The 19,887-nt window shown below is 45.1% G+C and overlaps 1 protein-coding gene across 1 annotated transcript in view; it reads right to left on the bottom strand.

Moving 5' to 3' along the window:
• The window catches only part of LOC147020278 (calpain small subunit 1-like), a 52,033-nt gene that overhangs the window by 16,490 nt on the left and 15,656 nt on the right, over positions 1 to 19,887 (bottom strand). The window contains exons 2-4 of the mRNA XM_085895530.1: positions 14,698 to 14,734; positions 1,740 to 1,826; positions 171 to 228 (exon numbers count right to left, since the gene is read on the bottom strand). Of these exons, the coding sequence (XP_085751656.1) occupies positions 171 to 228; positions 1,740 to 1,826; positions 14,698 to 14,734 (182 nt within the window). The remainder of the gene's footprint in view (positions 1 to 170; positions 229 to 1,739; positions 1,827 to 14,697; positions 14,735 to 19,887) is intronic.

Raw genomic sequence — 19,887 nt, 5'->3', positions numbered from 1 at the left:
CCAATTATCACTGCAATATACATTAAATTATTCTTTGGAACAACTTCCATCAAGGCCTTTCAAAATGTTAGGAGCAAGAACCTTTGTGAAGCGACATTTCCTGCCCTGCCATCCCCAATATGCATCAGAATTAACCATGAAATATTGGCAATGAGAGATGTTATACTCACGATTGCTGATGACTTTGTTCAAAATAGTCTGCAGTTCTGCAGCACTGATTTCCATGTCCTACATATATTAGGGCAGAAGACAAAAATGATGAGGGGCGGCGTTGTATTGAGAGGAGCAAATGAAGATGCAAGATGACGTTGCCCTGTATTGCATTATACGAGGACCAGTCAATAAGCAACCTTAAAATGGCGATATCAATTCGAGAATGCAATGTGTGTAAGTTGTAGACAACATATGCTATATCTATGGGTTAGAGTCATGTTTTGCCTGTTTTCGATCTGGCAACATTGAGCGTATGATGTCAGTAGAGCAGTTCCAAGATGGTGGCTCCCTTAGAAGCATGCACCGGGGAGAAGCAACATTTTGTCATCCGTTTCTTGGGAAGTGAGGGTGTGAATCCCAGTGAAATCCTTTGCAGAATGAAAATGCAATATGGTGACGCATGTTTATCACTGCAGCAGGTGTACAACTGAGACAGGAAGGTTAAAAGTGGAGTGTCCAGTGTGGCAGACGCTACTCGCTCTGTCCGGCCTCACACAGCCGACACACCAGAAATGGTTGCAGGAGTTGAGCATGTGCTAAAGGAAAACAGTCGCATTGCGCTGGATGAAGTGGTCTCCGAACTGAACATGAGCCATGGTTCAGCACACCGTATCATTTACAACGTGCTGGGGTTCCGCAAAGTGTCTGCATGGTGGTGTCTACACAACTCACACCTAAACTGAAAGAACGGCGACTGGACGCATGTCAAGAACTTCTGCGACGTTACGAAACAGAAGGTGGCGCTTTCTTACAGCGCGTAGTGACTGGGGATGAAAGCTGGGTCCACTGCTTTCAGACAGAAATGAAGAGGGCAAGCAAAGAGTGGTGCCATTCAACTTCACCAAAGCCCAAAAAATTCCACACACACAGCCGTCCGCTGGAAAAGTGATGCTGACGCTCTTCTGGGATAGCCGAGACCCACTTGTGGAGCATTACATGCCCGGAGGGACCAGTCACCAGTACATCATACTGCGACCTCCTTAAAAATCATCTGAAACCAGCAATCAGATCAAAACGTGGTGCACTACTCACTACCGGTGTTATGCTGCAGCATGACAATGCTCGGCCCCAAACTGCCCGCGCCACAGCTGCACCAATCGAAGACATGCATTTTGAGTGTCTTCCTCATTCTCCCTACTCGCCAGAGCTCGCCCCTTCAGATTACCACATCTTTGGGCCACTTATAGAGGTGCTTGGTGGAATCACTTTCCGATCTGACAAAGAGGTCCAAGAGGTGGTGCATGAGTGCCTACACAAACAGCTAAAATATATTCTTTTTCCTAAAGGAATCCAGGTCTTCATAAAGTGCTGGAAAAAATACATTGAATGCAATGGAGATTATGTTGAAAATAACAGCTGTTACACACGTACATGCAGTAAACAATTTGCGAAAAAAAAAAGAGAGAGAGAGAGATAGAGATAGAGAATTTATGATAAAAGCAGAAAGTATTTGATGGCAAAAGATGATCATTTGATTACTTCTACCAGAAAAACATTCAGAGGTTGAGTTTTAAAATAAACCTCACCTCTCCTGCCAGTTTCTGGAAGATCATTCTGAAATTTTGGTCTTCTTCTGCTGAAATAGGGCGTCGATATGACTGCTGCGCTTCTGGCTGCTCACAAACAAAAGATTGATCTTTGACGATTCGGGATCACATATTGCTCCATATTTACAGGAAGGAAAATAGTTCATTTAAATTTTTTTTAAAGCCATACATAAAGTAAACATTGTGCTCTGCTTATGCAAACAAAAATAAAGCTTAACATCATGTGGTCAACGACATCAACATCATACAGATATGTGTTTTTGTGCAAACTACTGTTGCATTGCCCAGGAAACTTAAATGAAACAAAGAAAACAAAACAAAACTAGATATCTGCGAGCACAAAGCAATCGGAAAAGGTAAGCTTAGGAAAAGGCTTACCCTTGGCCCACAATTCAATAACGGCATTATCTTTTTCAGACCACCATACGACATCGACTTTCAACATTTAAAGATAGTGTAAATGAAAAAAAAACTTAGAAAAGAAAGTGTCCCCATCTACGATCTATCCATAAAACATCATGAAAATCGGAGGAAAATCATTCAAGTTATGATCAAAAAGATGTCTTTTGTTCAGTCTCAATCCAAAAAAGTAGGTCAAGGACACGATTCAGTTGAGTTTTGATGAAAAATGTAAAAATGTCTATAATTAGGTCATGACCTTAAAAAATAAGTCAAGGTCAGAAAAATGTCAACCACGCAAACATTCTATTCCCATTATTGATGCAAAATTTATTTCGGAAAGTCCCAGCCAGCAACATATAGCTCGGAGAAAAAACAAAACAAACCAAAATGGTGGTTTTGTACTCCTCAGGGTCGAAGAAACTGGGGTACCATTAACAGTTGGGGGCACTAATTCTAGAAACAAACCTTGCAATAGGTATAAGCTTCCCCATATCTATCCTATCTCCAGAAATATTGTTACGAATCTGGCAGCCATGAGCACTCAACATTCAGGTCCTAATAGATCAGTTATATTGGTAAGTATGTGTTTCTTGGTAGTTTAAACATCCTATGTTTAATGGGTGATTAATTGTACGTGTGCTGTGAATTATTTTCTACATCGCCAACAACAACGACAATGACAACAACAACACTGCTCGCCGCATTGTCTGTGTGCGGAATTCCATGCCCCAGGCTGTGTGGATTTCGCACCAAATATGGTCACGAAGCGTTTTGCTCTGGCTGCATGCCAAATAAGGGTATGCGTCATTTTCCGCCCAATGGGCGACGTGCGGACCAGAGCCGGGGCGGTCCTTCGCAAGAAGGCGGAGCCGTGACATGCCGTCCACCCGATGAGAGCAGGCGATGGGGGAGCGGACCCGCCCCAAAGGACGGAAGAAAGGATTGAAGAGTGCGTCCCGTCTGCTCGAGCATGCTTCTGTCTGGGTCTGCGGCTGACTGCATTGCGCACATCCGAGGGTCTCGTCTGGCGCATTACTACAAGCGGCCGACCATCTCATCACGGGAGATCACCTCGTCTCGCCTTCTCTGGGTTCGGCTGCCCTGGTCCGTTCTTTGGCGACTGGTGTTCCGGGAAGGTGCAGCCAGGTAGCCAGCACGTTCTCTTCCCTCAGCTTGTCTTCCCTCCAAGCTGAAGGGGCAATAAAGACCTCAAGGTCCATCTCTTTCTGAGGTATTTGTGTGTGCATGTGTGTATCCGTGTGCCCTTTCTCTAGGTAGAATTGTTTAAGGAATTGCTTGTTTATTTGATACCCTTTCTTTATTCGTCATAACTCTGCTCTGTGTTCCCCTCCCAGATTATTCTTGTAAATAAATTCCCCTCATGTTGAATGTACCAGCTTGTTCTTTGTCATTTCTACCATTGGTTTGCCACGGTGCGTATTGGGGACTCGGAAGGCCGTTGTTGCCGTAATTGTTCATTTGGACCGACAGGCCTCGGTAACCATCCGCTCGTGTTACACACGGTTCAAGCACGGTAACACCCCCCCCCCCTCCCCGGTAGCTTTGCTGCGTGGGTACATAGGTATATTGAAGTTTGGCAATTAACCCTACCCCACGCGGTCAAATTAATGGCGATTCATGGTCCTGTAAGGGACCCGTGCCTTGCGGACTTATCCGAGGGTCACGACTTAAATTCCGGTGTGTTCGGTGGAGCCGACTCTACTGCTCCCCCTAACGGTCGTGCTTGCCACTGAAACCTGGCCCTACAACAATATAGTGACCTGCAAAAGTATTCACCCCACCCCCACCTAAGTTTTCATATTTTGATGCTACCTGAGTTTATTTCATGATGCTTACAAATCAAACAATATAGAGTACAGTAAACCCTCAAGGCCTGGTGTTGGCTTAATGGTTAGGGTGGTGGGCTTGGGATCCTCGGGTCCTGAGTTCAAATCCCGCTCAGATGTTGAATTAATACCAGGTGGGTTTATCTCGGCCTGTCATCCTTCCAAGGTCGGCAAAATGAGTGCCAGCATGCTGGTATACTGTATCGAGTAGCGACCCGTCCAGGATTGTATCCACTCGCCAAGGTGACTGCTTAAGCAGCACCAACTGCATCAACACTGCTTAAGCAGCACCAACACCAAGGAGACTGCTTAAGCAGCAAAGAGTATGGTCCCAATCTCCTCCTCCTCCTCCTCTGTCGGGCCGTTGAATCAACACCAGGTTGGGTTGCTTGAGCCTATCGTCCTTCCGAGATCGGCAAAATGAGTACCAGCGTGCTGGTAACAACTGCATCAGCGGCACAGCCATGCGCCCAGAGAATGAAGCAGCTAAGCAATCACAGTCTGTATACGAATACATTTTAAAAAAGTAATCGACGAAGATTCGACGACGAAGATAGAGGAAGATCGACGGCAGCAAGAAGTAACCACATCACATTGAACTAACCACACAAATATATCTACATAAAATATGTTGACATTGAAATAAACATGTAAATAAAATAAATACAGTGTAAACTTGAAGGGCATTTGGTGAAGTGCATACCTCTGCCACGCAATGCCTGATCCATGAGAACATATCGGGCCGAATAAATTTTTGAAATATCATGCTATATATGATCGTTTTTGGCCCTATCTCTCAATGGTGAAAAATCACCTTACAGATTAAATAACTCTCGTATCCGAATCCAGATTCGGATCTTGACCAAAATCGAATCAATTCGTCCTCGTCACACAACCAACCTGTCCACCAAGTTTCGTCCGAATCCATCCACAATCTTTTTGAGATATCGTGCTCTATATCGGTTTAGCCCCATCTCTCAAAAGTAAAGAATCACTTAAAGGTCCCCTGACACGCAAAAGTACTGAAATTTCATATATATATATATATATATATATATATATATATATATATATATATATATATATATATATATATATATATATATATATATACACACATCTTCTTTTGGCTGCTCCCGTTAGGGGTCACCACAGCGGATCATCCGTATGATCCGCATAGTGATTTGGTACATGTTTTACGCCGGATGCCCTTCCTGACGCAACCCTGGTCGCCTCTTACGACACAGGGATATGGTACACCTATTTTAACCGGGGTATACACCGGCCCAGTACACTGGTACTCATTTCGCCGACCTCGGAAGGATGACAGGCTGAGTCAACCCCCTGGTGTATTAATTCAGTGGCCCAACGCGGCTTGAACTCAGGACCTTTTGGATCCCAAGCCGCTGCCCTAACCACTGCGCCAACACCAGGATATACATATATATATATATATATATATATATATATATATATATATATATATATATATATATATATATAATGTCCTATAGGAGTTTTTCATCGTGATTTCAGATCTGACAATGTTTTTTAACAATACTCATTCTGTAAAATGTAAAATTAAAAAAAACAAAACTCTTCGGGAACGCCCCTAAAAAATTCTCCTGAAAGGGGCGTATAACCCACATGACGTCAACTGCAGTATGACAAAGGCTGCACGTTAATTACTCGGGTTGGAGGTCTACGTGATTCTATTGGCTTTCTGTGTGTTTCCACATTTGATTGGTCGACTCAATCGCTTCATTCATTTCTGCTTTAAAAAAAAATCGAACATTTGGTTTTGAATAATGGATGGCATGGACTTTCATTTGTCTGGTAATGATGGTGAGTGTGAGAGAAATGAAGGATTTTGGTCTGAATCACATAGAGAATTGTCGGATAACGTAGTCGCGGGAGGTGATGTTCAGGAAACTGGAAATGAAATACGGCCTTACCAGTTCGAGCCCGAAGCAGGACAAACAGAGGAAAATGGCGATGAAATTCCCGGCATTCATTATGATCGGGAAGACATCGAAGGAAGACTTGGCAATAACAATTGGTTAGACAAATTCCTATTCGTAATTCAATAATGTAAATTTGACTTGCATACTGCTCGATATCAGAAATATTTTAGTGAGGTGACGTGACCAACGCAGCGCAGCGGACATGGTCATGGTTCATGGCGAATTAATCACAAGCAAGGACGGCGCATGTCATCGGCCGTATCTCTCCGTGCATAAAACGAAGCAATCTCGCTGTCCGGATACGATGAAAACTTGTGTGCAGAACACACCTTGTGACACAATTGTCTCGAGTAGTCTGATAAATCTGACGTTCTGTTGCATTTTTATTTATTTTATTCCTACTGTCGTCATGTAGCACCAGTAGAAAACAATGAAAAAAAATAATAAATAAAAGCTCCAGCAAGCCAGATTTATCGGCCTAGTTGGACAGATTTATCGGACTAGTCGGACAGACGACGGATTTATCGGACTAGTCTAGAGTCTTGACTCCAGAGATCTCGAGTCAATCCACTCTGTGCGAGTTTCTGTATGTGACATCAACGCTGCGATTCGCTGAAGTCAACTTTTTTTAGCGGCGGGGCATAGCAAGTTGAGAAAAGCACCAGAAATGATCGAAATATTGCTCTAATTATCCCATTTTTGATTAATAAAAAAACATGGGTGATTTCTTCACTAAGAAGGTCAAGTTAATATATAAATAACCAGAAAGTTTTGCATGTCAGGGGACCTTTAACAAATTAAATAATTCTCATATTCGGATCTGGATTTGGATCTTCACCAAAATCTAGTCGGTTTGTCCTTATCAAACACACAAAACCTGTCCACGAAATTTCATCAGCATCCGTCTATAACTTGAAATATCCTGCACGCAAACAGACAAACAAACAAACAAACAAACAAGAAAGAAAAAGATATCGTGCACAGCACGATACTTGCAAAATCCACCCCCTCTCCAAACGTTGCCATGGATACAAATTTCCCATTTAATTAAGATTAAAATTGATAATGTTTATCAAAGTTCAGGTTAATCGGATTAAAAATGATTATTTTTCAGATTGAAATTGATGATTTGAAAAGTTTGACTTTGAGTTGACCTTTTGACCTCAAATAGTTGCTTTCCCGATTCAGTGATGGACTATGCAAATCCTGCTCAACTCTCAAGTTAACAGGATGTAAATTGACAATTTTTCAGATGAAATGTGATGATTTTAGAAGTTTGACCTTGAGATCTCAAAAATAGTTGATTTCCCAATTCAGTAATGCAATAAGCAATTGCTTTTAATTTTCAGGTCAATCGAATGAACTTTGACCTCAAAATCAATAGGGTTCTCAGTTGAGACTACCTCTACAACTTGGTAAAGTTTCATGGTGACTGGTTTAGAATTGTGACTCGTAGGCGATTGACAGACAGACAGACAGACATCCATCTATCCATCAATCCATCAATCCATCGGGACCATACCCTGTGCAGAGCATTGGTGCTGCCGAAGCAGTCTCCTTGGCTATTGGACAATTCTGAACGGGTTGCTACTCCAACACAGGAAACCAGCAAGCTGATACTCATTTTGCTGACCTCGGAAGGATGACAGACAGAGTCAACCCCACCTGGTATTAATTTAACAGTTGAGTGTGCTTTGAACTCAAGATCCTCAGATTCCAAGCCCACCACCCTAACCATTAAGCCAACACCTGGCATACAGACAGACAGAAAGACAGAATAACAAAACCGACTGACCAACATACTTTAATAATCTTCGATTTTGCAAGTAATAAGAAAAAGATGTCAGGCAGAGCACGATACTTGCAAAATCCACCCCCCTCTCCAAAGGTTGCCTTGGATACATCAAATTGTCCACTTCATTACGATGAAAATTAACAATCTTAATTAAAGCCCGGGTCAATCGGATGAAAATTGATTATTTTTCAGATTGAAATTGATGATTTTAGAAGTTTGACCTTTTGACCTCAAATACTTGGTTTCCCAATTCAGTGATGCAATATGCAAATGTTGTTCAACTTTCAAGTCAATCGGATGAAAAAATTGACGATTTTAGAAATATGACCTTTGACCTCAAAATTAATAGGCTTCTCAGTTGAGACTACCTCAACAACCTGGTAAAGTTTCATGATGATCGGTTTAGAATTGTGACCTGAAGGTGATTAACAAACAGACAGAACACAAAATCTACTGAAATATATTTGAAAAATCTTCGATTTTGCAAGTAACAAACAGACAAACAAAGACAGAAAGGGGTGAAAACATAACCTCCTTCCACCTTCGGTGGCAAAAGGAATTAAACAAGAGTTTTACCTTTTAAATTTATTACAAAATAGCGAGGTGGGTGAGGACAAACATATTAAGAACTGTTAGCACTGCATTCTGCTGAAAATAGAAAACACAAGGATGATGATGATGATGGGGGGAGGGGGAGGTTTAGAAAGATGTGGATGTAGAACTTGCGATGGCTGTTGGATCACTGAGAGCATGATGAAGGTGCCTGCTGTATTGCCACATAGAAGAAGGGTAAAACGATCCTCAGCCACCTTGAAATTTGCAAGGTGAGTGCGTACTTTGAGGCCATCCTGACAGCACCTCTTTTCCCCCCCCCCACACCCCAAGCTATAGGGTGAGCCTTACAAAGAGGCAAAGTTTATTATGAAGAGGCCAATCAACAGTCTTTAAAAACTAGATTTCAAAGTACTAAAAATATACGATGGGGGAGTGAATGAAACATTGCCTTCAACAGCAATAGAGGCCTTTCGTTATGGGGAGAAAGTTTCTTCAACAAGGTGCCATAAAATATATATTTGGTGGTGTCGGTCAATCATGAGTGTGGCCGGTGCTGGGAGTCACACGAACTTTGGAGAACATAATCTTCTGATTATTTTGTATTTGTTTGTTCTTATACACGCTAATAACCAGTATTGCCCCTGGGTAGGGTTGGTTTAAGTAAAATGAGGTGTGGTGAGGTATTCAAGTTAAGCAGCTGTGTTGACTTTGACAACCTTTCGAATTAAGGCGGTGAAAGGAGCCACGTTGGCAGTTGGGCATTTGCTATCTTTTCATTTTTGCAAAACAATTGCAAATGTAAATTCACTGTATAATTATTCCTCAAACAGTGCAGCCTCAAAGGATCAAAGGAGAAGTTATAGATGAGTAATGCTTCAAAATAAGCAGATTGCTCAACCCTACACTCCACTTTCAGGGAACCTGGAATTTGATCAGAGTACGAGCCCAAAGCTTTTGCTCTGAAGAAGGGCTAATGCTCAAAACGTCAGCGAAACCTCATTTACCATGGTGGTAAACATAATCAACGCTTCGTTGATACCTGAACCAAAGTCTAATCAGCTTGTTCTTGTCACCTAACCAACTCATCCACCAAGTTTCGTCCGAATCAGTCAACAACTTTTTTGAAATATCATGCTATGTATAGTTTGGCTCCATCTCGCAATGGTGAAGAATCACTTTTTAAAATTTCAGATCCAGATCAGGATGGGTGTGTGTGTGTGTGTGTGTGTGTGTGTGTGTGTGTGTGTGTGTGTGTGTGTGTGTGTGTGTGTGTGTGTGTGTGTGTGTGTGTGTGTGTGTGTGTGTGTGTGTGTGTGTGTGTGTGTGTGTGTGTGTGTGTGTGTGTGTGTGGCCGTTTTGCATCTCATCCCAAACAACTGGTCATACAAAGTAAAAAATGGTACCATATTCCTCGACAAGAACCCAGGCAGTGCAGAATCAAAATTTTTTTGATTTGGACACAACAACAAAAAATAAAGTTTCATTATTCATTTATCAAAAATTCCAGCAATCTCTGTGTGTGTGTCTGTCTGTTTGTCTGCGACCGCTGTTTCTCGACGACCGCCAGTCCGATCTCATTGAAGCTTGCCAGGAATATTGCCGGGGACCCGCGGATGTGCCTTTTCGAGGTTTGATATCGATCGGACGAGCGGTTCCCAAGTTACGGCCATTTATCTGTCGACCAATGACAAGACACGGTGCTATGACATCACGAATGACGTCACAATTAATGTATATTTATTTATTTATTTATTTTTTGCACGATTGACGGTCCGATCTGATTGAAACTTGCCAGGAATATTGCCGGGGTCCCGCGGATGTGCCTTTTCAAGGTTTGATATTAATCGGACGAGCGGTTCCCAAGTTACGGCCATTTATCTGTCGACCAATGACAAGACATGGTGCTATGACATCACGAATGACATCACAATTAATGTTTATTTATTTTTCATTATTTCTTTTGCACGATTGAAACTTTCCAGGAATATTGCTTGGGACCCACGGATGTGCCTTTTCGAGGTTTGAGAGAGAGAGAGAGAGAGAGAGAGAGAGAGAGAGAGAGAGAGAGAGAGAGAGAGAGAGAGAGAGAGAGAGAGAGAGAGAGAGAGAGAGAGAGAGAGAGAGAGAGAGAGAGAGAGAGAGAGAGAGAGAGAGAGAGAGGCTGCACATACTGGCACTCACCTACGGGCACGTACTTGTCTCAATAAATGCCCAGACAAAGCAATCATGGATTTTGCTTCTTGTGGACAAGTTGCAAGATGCTGCTGATTGGCTGTGCGAGGCAGGATGCATGATAGACTCCTGCAAGTCACATCATGCACCCTTACTGTACTAATTTCTGCTGACTTACCATGCAGTGCTGATGGTTGAATTGACTTTTAAGGCATTTTATTTTTCTTATCACACCAAAAATTGGAAATTCTCGAAACCTTACAGAATCGAAAACTGCTTGGCAATTTCCCTCAGATTTTGCACATGTGCTCAGAATACCCAGGATTAGGTCATGGGTAAAAAAAAAAAAAAATTTAAACCACCCCCGCTCCCCCCCTCCATGCCTCAAGGGTGAGCAGATGACTTAGTTTTTACCTGTACACGTGGCATAGTGCAAGTGGTTTAACCACTGATCCTTGCCAAAGGGAGGGGCTATTGAGGGTGGAGGAACAACGACGCAAATTCCGAAAAAAAGAAAAAAAAAAAAAAAAAAAAAAAAACCTTATTGCCGGGTCACAGCTTCATGGTCTGGGCCAACCATCACTTAGTTGTAGTTGGTGTCCGAGTTCTCTACGTTGTTCCCCTCAAAAATGTTTGTGTTCGAGGAACACACACACACACACACACACACACACACACACACACACACACACACACACACACACACACACACAGTTTTCCCATCCTTAGAATTTCAAACTTGCATTTTTTTTGTTACGAACAGAATGCAAGAAAAATTGGGCATGGGGCCCATGAGCTTGTTTGTGTATATATAGTACATGTAGGACAAGAACACCAAGACGACATCACCGTACTTTTACATGAAGCAAAAGGACGCGAGTCAATGGACAAAGCAAGATAACAATATCATTGGCCAAGAATAGTTACTACAGGAGACATGGAAAATGCACTACATTGACCCTACTGTAACCTCTACTTAGTATCTACAAATTTGCTCACGTACATGCCTGTCAATAAAACAAATCCAACAAAAATAAGTACGGTAATTAGAAAAAAAACATGGTGGCAAATAAAAAAACAAAGGTATATATCGATAGTTTCCTTAACTCGTGCTGCTCCCATAAAAATAAATAAATCATATGTCCAGATCATGAAAAAGCAACACAGAGGAAATATTCAAGGAGATGTATAGGCCAAATTGATGTTCCTTTGCCAAAGTTCACTTAATCTTGGAGGAAGGATAGCTATGTTGGTAGCACACTCACGGTTGAACTGTCGGTTTGACCCCAGGTGGAGTCAAGCTAAACTACAAGCTATCATTGGGGAGGGAGCTGCATTGCAAACAATGGTAACTTTTAGGTGTGAACCTAAAACGGGCTTCATCAGCTAAATCTCGGTTGTTTACCCTCAAACATTAAATAAATAAATAAATAAATAGATAAACAAACAAGAGCAAGTGATTGCATGGCTGGGCAAAAGCAACTTGGGTTCCTCGATTATAATCGCAGATTCCACTTTTAAAGGGACATCTCTCAATTTATTGGGAAATTAAAAAAAAACAATTGGCACAAGATTTGTAACATATTAAAGTTCGGAAAGAACGTGCATTACAATCAGACAAATTTCGAAACACCAAGTCATGTGCAATAAATGTTCCATGTTGAAAGTCACAAACGTTCATCCCACCCCCATCCAGAATGTTCCTGCAGCTCTAAAGCTTATCACAGTCTGATGTTGGCAGGATTTGGCATTCCGGCTCCACTTCCTACCTCGCCGTAATGGCTTGCTCACAACAGCCAAACAATTCATTTGAAGCACAAGTGCTTCCATTGTGCCTTTTTGTGGCGAGAAGTCCTCACTTGGCCCTGCCCCCTTTGCGGAGAAGTTTCACACACACAACCTTACCCTGTCTATCCTAAAAGTTACACTCACTGCCCTCCCCTCAGTGTACATGTGTACAACTTAGCCAAACAGGTCTCTGTTACATGGCGTTCAAACCTATTTGAAACAAATGGTCCATACTTGAGGATCACTACATTCTCACTATGGATCCCACTCTTCCACGTAACAATATCAAAATTTGCCTAATTAATGAGGTCACTAGTATTCCATTGTTCACTTTACATGCTGTATATGTTTTTGGTCAGGTAGATTTATCCCAATTGTGATTGTAAAATTGTTGAATGCTTTAGAACGACACTAAGAAACAGGAAATCAATTAAACTCCCCTTTTTCATTCATCCTAGATAGACAGCAGTAACCTTCCATGCTGCAGGGAATACTGGAGAACCATTAACCAGATTCCAACCCCTCCCAGGTGGGTTCAATGCAGTGCAAACACAAAGGTGGAGAAAAAGAAAAAAAAACTCACTTAGCAGGTTCCTAAGAAGTTCAACAAATACCACCACAAGATCACACTCAGTTAGGCTATTTATTTGATAATCTAAATGCGAGTTCCTGTGTATGCATTTATCTAAGTTATACATACATCCTTTGGCTCAACATCATCTTCGTCGACTTCCTCAAATCCCACTTGCAGGGCCATGTCCACAATCTGTTGCCTTGCTTCACCGACTTCAGCCTGCATGAAACCTCTGAACTCAATCATTGCCTCAGGCCAGAGTTGATGGAGATGAAGACTATGGAGATGAAAGTGCAGCTGGACATGAGTTTCCAATAGTCCAGTTTCATTGAGCTTAAAGACCTGGCTTGATGTGTAACCTCCATCTGCAATCACCGATTTGAAGACAGCTGGAAATTATTCGGCAGCAGCATGGTATGCAGCAGCCGCTTCCCTAGTCAACTTGAGATTGTGGCACGCATGGTGACTCTTGAAGCGCTTGAACCACCCATGACTGGCGGCAAAAGGTACTGGATCATTGGTAACTTTTGTTAGATCACCATACAAACTCCTCACCTTCTCTTGAATGATCATTCCAGACAAGGGCATGTTCTGTTGGCTCTGATGCTCTATCCACGTGATCAGCATCTTGACTATTTTCTCAATAGCATCAGGCTGAGATCTTGCAGTTCTGGTAACACGAAGATATGTTGTTGGCTGAGCTCTCTTACAGATTTTATCACAATTGTCATGAACGGTTCTCGCTGTAGAATCAAGAAGTCCCTTCTCTCTTTTAATATCAATGCTGCGCTCACCTCCATCAATCCGATGTAAAACATTTAATTTCAACTCCAATGAATGAGACTTTGACTTCTTCTTCACTTGATCATTATCTCCAATGCCACTTGTTACATAGTTTGCAGCCATAGCTTTGGCCGCTGTGAGTGATGGAGCATGAACGACTCACACAGAATGACGGAGTGAAGTTGTTGGTGTTGTATTAAATCCACGCTGTAGTGAAAACGCATTATCAGGATACGCGTTATACGAGGGTCACCCGTAAATGACAAAGACCATGTAGACTATACGAATGGCTTTAATAAAATGGCAGGACTGAGTCAATCGGATAAGAGTAGGTTTTACAAGGTAGAAACAAAAAGCATGAGTCACCTCCTATCGGGATGTAAAAAAAAAACTATCAGAACAGCTGTATACACAAAGACACAACAAAGTATGTTGAGTAATCCACTGACACACCTGCAAAAATTTTAATATCCCAGTTTCAGAAAACTCATAGAAGCATGAACCAAAAGCGATAATTGAAAATAACGCAAATGTACAACCTGGTAATCCCATCCGGCAAAAACATAGGAAACATTTTTTGTTGAAACAATGCAGAAATCAAGAAAAATGACCAAATACCATTATCTCAAGCTGAAGAATGCCGAAATTGTGCCAGTGATAATTGGGACAACGGGAATGATAAAAAGAACCTCAAGGAGATATTAAAAACTATCCCTGAGAAGATTACTACACACAAACTGCAGTTGAAGACTAACCAGGGCTCAGTGACAATCCGGAAGAGAGCCCTCGGCACAAAATTTTATGAAGAAGAAAACTTCACAATCACGAATCATGATCTGTTACTGAAATGGAGGTGGATACTATGAGACCTAGGAGGACCCTGTTCCACCTTCTGAAAACTGCACATGGAGATAACAAGATAACAATCGACCACACACACACATATATATACACACACACACATATATACACACACACACACACACACACACACACACACACACACACACACACACACACACACACACACACACACACACACACACACACACCTCACCTGCAACATCTGCGCTGCAATCTGTCCTCCGGCTTGACTGTGTTGGAATGAAGACACAGATGGAAGAATATTAGTAAATGATCTCATACTGGCAGGAACAGCAATCCCATATATGTAGACACTTGTAGTTTGTATTTTACATCACAAATCAATTGCCGTTTTCACATTTCGAAGCAATGGATATACATTCACATTTTAAATAAAAAAGGGGTAGAACATTTTTTGGTTATTGTCATAATGCAGATGAGTGTCAAAAAATTTTTTTGAAATAAAAATGGAATTGTTCAACAACATGAATGTTTGGGAAACGTAAATACATTTCCTGAAATTATTGATTGACATTTATTTATTTATTCGAATACAGCCTGTGGCTGCATCATTTTCTGGGGGGCACGGCTGAGCTGCTGATGCAATGCATCTGTGACCAGTAAGCTCGTACTCATTTTGCCAACCTCGGAATGATGACAGGCTGAGTCAACCCTACCTGGTGTTCATTCAACAGGCTGACAGGAGCCTGAACTCAAGACATTATGTTTTTACGCCAGCTATCCTAACGGTTAAGCCAACACCAGGCCTATTGATTTAAATGAACATACTGTTGTGGTTACCAGATTCGCAAACCACCATTCAGGTCCCTTAGGTGAGGTATCTCGGTAAGTGCATGTGTAGTTAGGCCCAAACCCGTTGTCTAGTGGGAATACATGTCATTTATACGTGCTGCGACTCTTCAGGATAGCCGTTTTTCTTTTACTATCTTTATTTTGGACCAACCGCCATGATCACAACCACAACATCAACCACCGACCACAACCACCGCTTCACCACAACCGCCACGACCTTCACGCACACCTCACAACCGTAGCATCGCCACCGTTCTTGCCCCGCTGTGGGTACCGGTGTTGGACTCATGCAGAACGCGCGTCGAACAGCGTGTACAAAATCACGGATTTTGTGCTTCAAAAACGGATCAAAAACGACACACGCCCACTTTTTGCCGTCCAATCGGTGAGCGAGGGGGCGAATTGGCCCCGCCCCCAGGGCGATCGATATATGCAAATTTGTGGATCAAAAAGCCTTCACGCCCACTTTTTCTCGGGCCAATGGGGAGCGAGGTGAAAGGTCAAAGGGAGGGGGTCAAAGGCGAAGTTACGGGGGGATAAAAGGACGGTGTTCGTCAGTCAGAAAAGAGTCGCAAAAGGAGAGAACGGAAAAGGAGTCAGCAGAACGAGAACGAGAAGGAGTCGAGAACGAGAAGGAGTCGGAACGGAGGGGACGAGTGTGGAAGACTGGAGCCCGAAGCCTGCAGTGGCTGGAGAAGCTGAAGAGAGTCGGACGAGGGGGTGCTCGCGTCGGTGCCGGGAGCTGCACGCCCGAGGGAGGCCGGCAGCGCGACCTGGCCGAGGTGGAGACGCACACCAGGGATAATAAAGATCCTCTATACCCCGAGCATCAGCAACCCCCTCCTGTTTCCCCCCGCGCTGAGATAGTGCGACCAAGGGGGCCCCGTTCCCACCCCCTGCCAGACACCGTCCACGAGGCCCGCGGGTTGCGGGGCCATCGCCGCTCCGCGTCTCATCACCAGACGGGTAGGCCCGACCCGGTCTCGGCCTCAGGCCTGCCTCATTCTTGAGGGTATTTCTTTTCCTTGGTTTTGGGTATGTGTTGTCGGCGCCGTCTGTGAAGTAGAATTGTATAAGTGTTGCCGTGTGCTCGGTAGTCGGTATTAGCTCTGCACTGTGTTTTCACTTTTATATTTGCTTTTTGTGTAAATGGAATTGTGTTTTCTTTTTTTTTGTGTGCTTTTGGTGGAATTGTATTTGTGTGCTTCCCGTGTGCCGCGAATAAATGTGCTTTATTGTTGAACTGTTCTCCCGCTTCGCTTCGTCTTTTCCCCCATTGAACCCTCATCTTGCTTCACGTAAAGGGTTGGTAGTGGGCTGAATACGCCCGATAATTAATCGAACCGTCGAGGTCGACGATAACACCGCTCGGTTATTCTGATAGTACGGAACGGGTCGCTTAAGTGGCCCGTGTCCGAAGTCGACCTGCGGCGAGGTGCGATCGCCCGGTCTACCCTCCGCGTGGGTACTTAGGTAGTTCGAATTTGGCGAGCAACCCTATCCCACGCGGGGGCTGATTGGCTCGATCGCGGTGAGACCGAAAGGTCCACCCGTGACTGGTTCCCGGCGTTAGTCCGAGAGGGTCACGACTGGATTGTCCGTCCGGTGGGCGACGTGCTGCGATTCGAGTTACCTGGCCGTCGCACGCCGGCGGGCGCGAAGACCGCAACACTGGTGTCAGGTCGTGCGATACAAATTCATCGCCCTCCTCGCGGCACTGGTATCGGAGAACAGGAAAACAGGCTCTCCTGTCTCCGGCTAAATTCACGGGAATCGGTCCAGGGGTGAGAGAAGCGACCCCCGATTCCCTCCAAATTACGAGCGAGCAAATTAACCCTTTAAGAGAAGCAAGATGGCGTCTCAAGGCGAGCGGGAGCCGGGGGTATTAGAAATGTATATGTGTAGTAATGTAGAATCCATGGTCCAGGATGGAATCCCCGAGCAGGAAATGTTGATTGTGCAGGAACACGGACTCGCCCAACTGAACCCAGGGCCCGAGGTGGGTGCGGCAGCGGCCGCGGTGTATGACACCTCCCCCCCCTCTCCACCAAAACCCTTCCCCAACCCCTGCCGAAACGGCTCAGCTGAGTGCATCCGGCATGGCCCAGCTATTCACCATGCTGGCACAAATGAATGCGGAAATGAAAGGCATGAACGAAAAGATGGATACAAATACAAATGAAGTGAAAACGACGATGGATGCGAATACACAGCAAATGAGGGAAGAGATGAAAAAGTTCCGGGGTGAGACGCAGAACATGGGCCAATGCCTGCAGGCGGGCATGAAGGCTGTAAGCAGGGAACTTAAAATGGCGACTCCACGTGTCGGAACAAACGAGCTGGAAGGGGGTGCAACGGCTGACAGGCCCGCGGTGGAGGCGGGTAAGGAAAAAGTAATTCGGGAGACAAGAGACGAGGTGAAAGTAATTGCGAGGGAGAGAAAAGAACAATTAATACGGAGAGCAAGGATGAGGTACGCGGAGATCGTGAAAGAGCAAGGAGTGAAAAACAGGGAAGGACGGGAGCGACTTAAAGAGAAAGCAAGGTTGACCTACATAAAGATAAGGGAAAGACGCCAGAAAGAAGCAGAGACCAATAAACACGATGAAGACGGGGTAAGTGACGCGCACACACACACGGAGGTAGTGGAGGACAATGGGGGTGAGCTCGCGGAGCGTGTGGGGACCCGGTGCGAGCAGCTGGATGACCTCCTCCAGGAACAAGGGGAGGGAGTATGCCCCCTTGAGGCGAGTCACGACCAGGTGAGTTCGGTCGTGCTTTGCGAGGTTGAGGGGACGAGTGCTGTGGACGGGTGCACGGAGAGCTTGGGGGGTGTAGAGGCCCCGGAGACCCTTGTGGGGACACGAATCCCCAGTGTGGTTGTCCCTGTGTGTGTGGTGCAAGGTGTGAGTGCGTCCCCGTGTGTGGAAGCGACCCCGTGTGTGAGTGGTGTGGTGGCGATGGTGCTGGAGTGCGTGCTTCCCAGCACGCCGTGTTTGGATGAGGCACCGTGTGTGGATGAGGAACCGTGTGTGGAAGAGGCCGTGTGTGTGAGTGAAACGGCCAGTATGAGTGAGGAACCGCGGGTGAGTGCCCCCGCGTGTATGAGTGAGGGACGTTGTGTGGAAGAGACCGCGTGTGTGAGTGTCGCCGTGTGTATGAGTGAGGTACCGCGGGTGAGTGCCCCCGCGTGTATGAGTGAGGCACGGTGTGTGGATGAGGCACAGCGGTTGAGTGCCCTCGCGTGTGTGGGTGAGGCACCGCGGGTGAGTGCCCCCGCGCGAGTGAATAGAGCACCACGTGTGAGTAGTATGGTTTGTGTGAGTAGTGAGGCACGCGTGAGTGAACGGCCGTGTGCAAGGTCGCTGTGTGCCAGGGAGACCGTGTGTGTGAGAGAGCGGTATGTGAGGGAGATGTCGGTTGGCATGCGGGAGCACGCAGCCGCGTCTCCCGGTGTGAATGTGATGGTGTGGACTGTGTGCGTCGTAACACGCAGGTATGCGTGTGTGGAATGGAGACGGAGACGGCGACATGGGAGAAACGAAAGCCGAGTAGCGGCTGTGGTTGTTTCGAGGACCGTGCCGGGTTCACCCAGCAGTGAGCACGCGGTTCGTGCTGTGCAACGCACGAGACCACCACGTGCTCGCTTGCGAGAGTGAAGTCCCGGTCCGGAAACGCACGCGGTGGATTTGCCGATCCCGCGGACGGACAAAGTTTAGGCAGGTAAACGGATTTGGACCGGACGGGTTCTCCACGCGATCGTGTGTGTTAAGCTCCAACGGGCAAAGCACATGTGTTCGCGTGGGAAACCCCTCGAGAGGTGGGGCTTGTTTTTTTTATGCGCACGGTGACGCCATGGCTGCACGTGGGGTTGGAATCCGGCAGGAGGGGTATCTCTGCCGGATGGTCCCGTCCAAGGAGGGACGAGGAACACGTGCAGCTGCATGACGTCACGGGCAGGTGCAAAGTGCGCGAGCTCTGAGTTGCCGCGCAGGTGCTGCGCATGGGAAAAAAAAAAAAGAAAAAGCAAGCCTCACTTTCGGGTGTACAGGATTCCTGGGCAAGGGGTGAAAGACCCCCTTACCCTGGGCACAGGATGAAAACTAGTTAGGGGGAAGGGTTAGCTTAGTTAGACCGACTTCATGGGGCAGGGGTAAGTCCTCATGGAGTCCGTGGAATGGATTAGTTAGAGGGATTGTAGCCAGATCTAGGTTGGGAAATAAAATGGGATTATTTTGGAGACAGTGACAGACAGTGAGTGTGTAGAGTTGACGTAGTTTAGCTACGTAGTGTTAAAAGGAACGTGCTATAGTATAAGGGACGACGTGGGAGCACGAGTTAGTTAGGGGAGGTAGTTAGAAGGATGGCAGAGTTCAGCGGTGTGTGTGTTGAAGAGTTGTTGGTGAGTTGTGAGGTGAGTACTTGGTGAGTGAGTGAGGCCAGCGGGTCTGTGTGTATGGAGCGAATGGGGAATGCATGGTGCGATGAGTGATTGGGGGGAGGAGTGACTCCCGCCCAAGGGACCCCGGGGTCAGTGTAGAGTGAGTTAGCTGGGTTAGTCAAATTGAAA

Source organism: Eptatretus burgeri, chromosome 9, assembly GCF_056783735.1.
Source record: "Eptatretus burgeri isolate ZD-2024b chromosome 9, Ebu_testis_v1, whole genome shotgun sequence".
Classification (NCBI taxonomy): Eukaryota; Metazoa; Chordata; class Myxini; order Myxiniformes; family Myxinidae; genus Eptatretus; species Eptatretus burgeri.
Note: the sequence above shows the minus strand (reverse complement) of the source record. Positions and strands in the feature narration are given on the sequence as shown.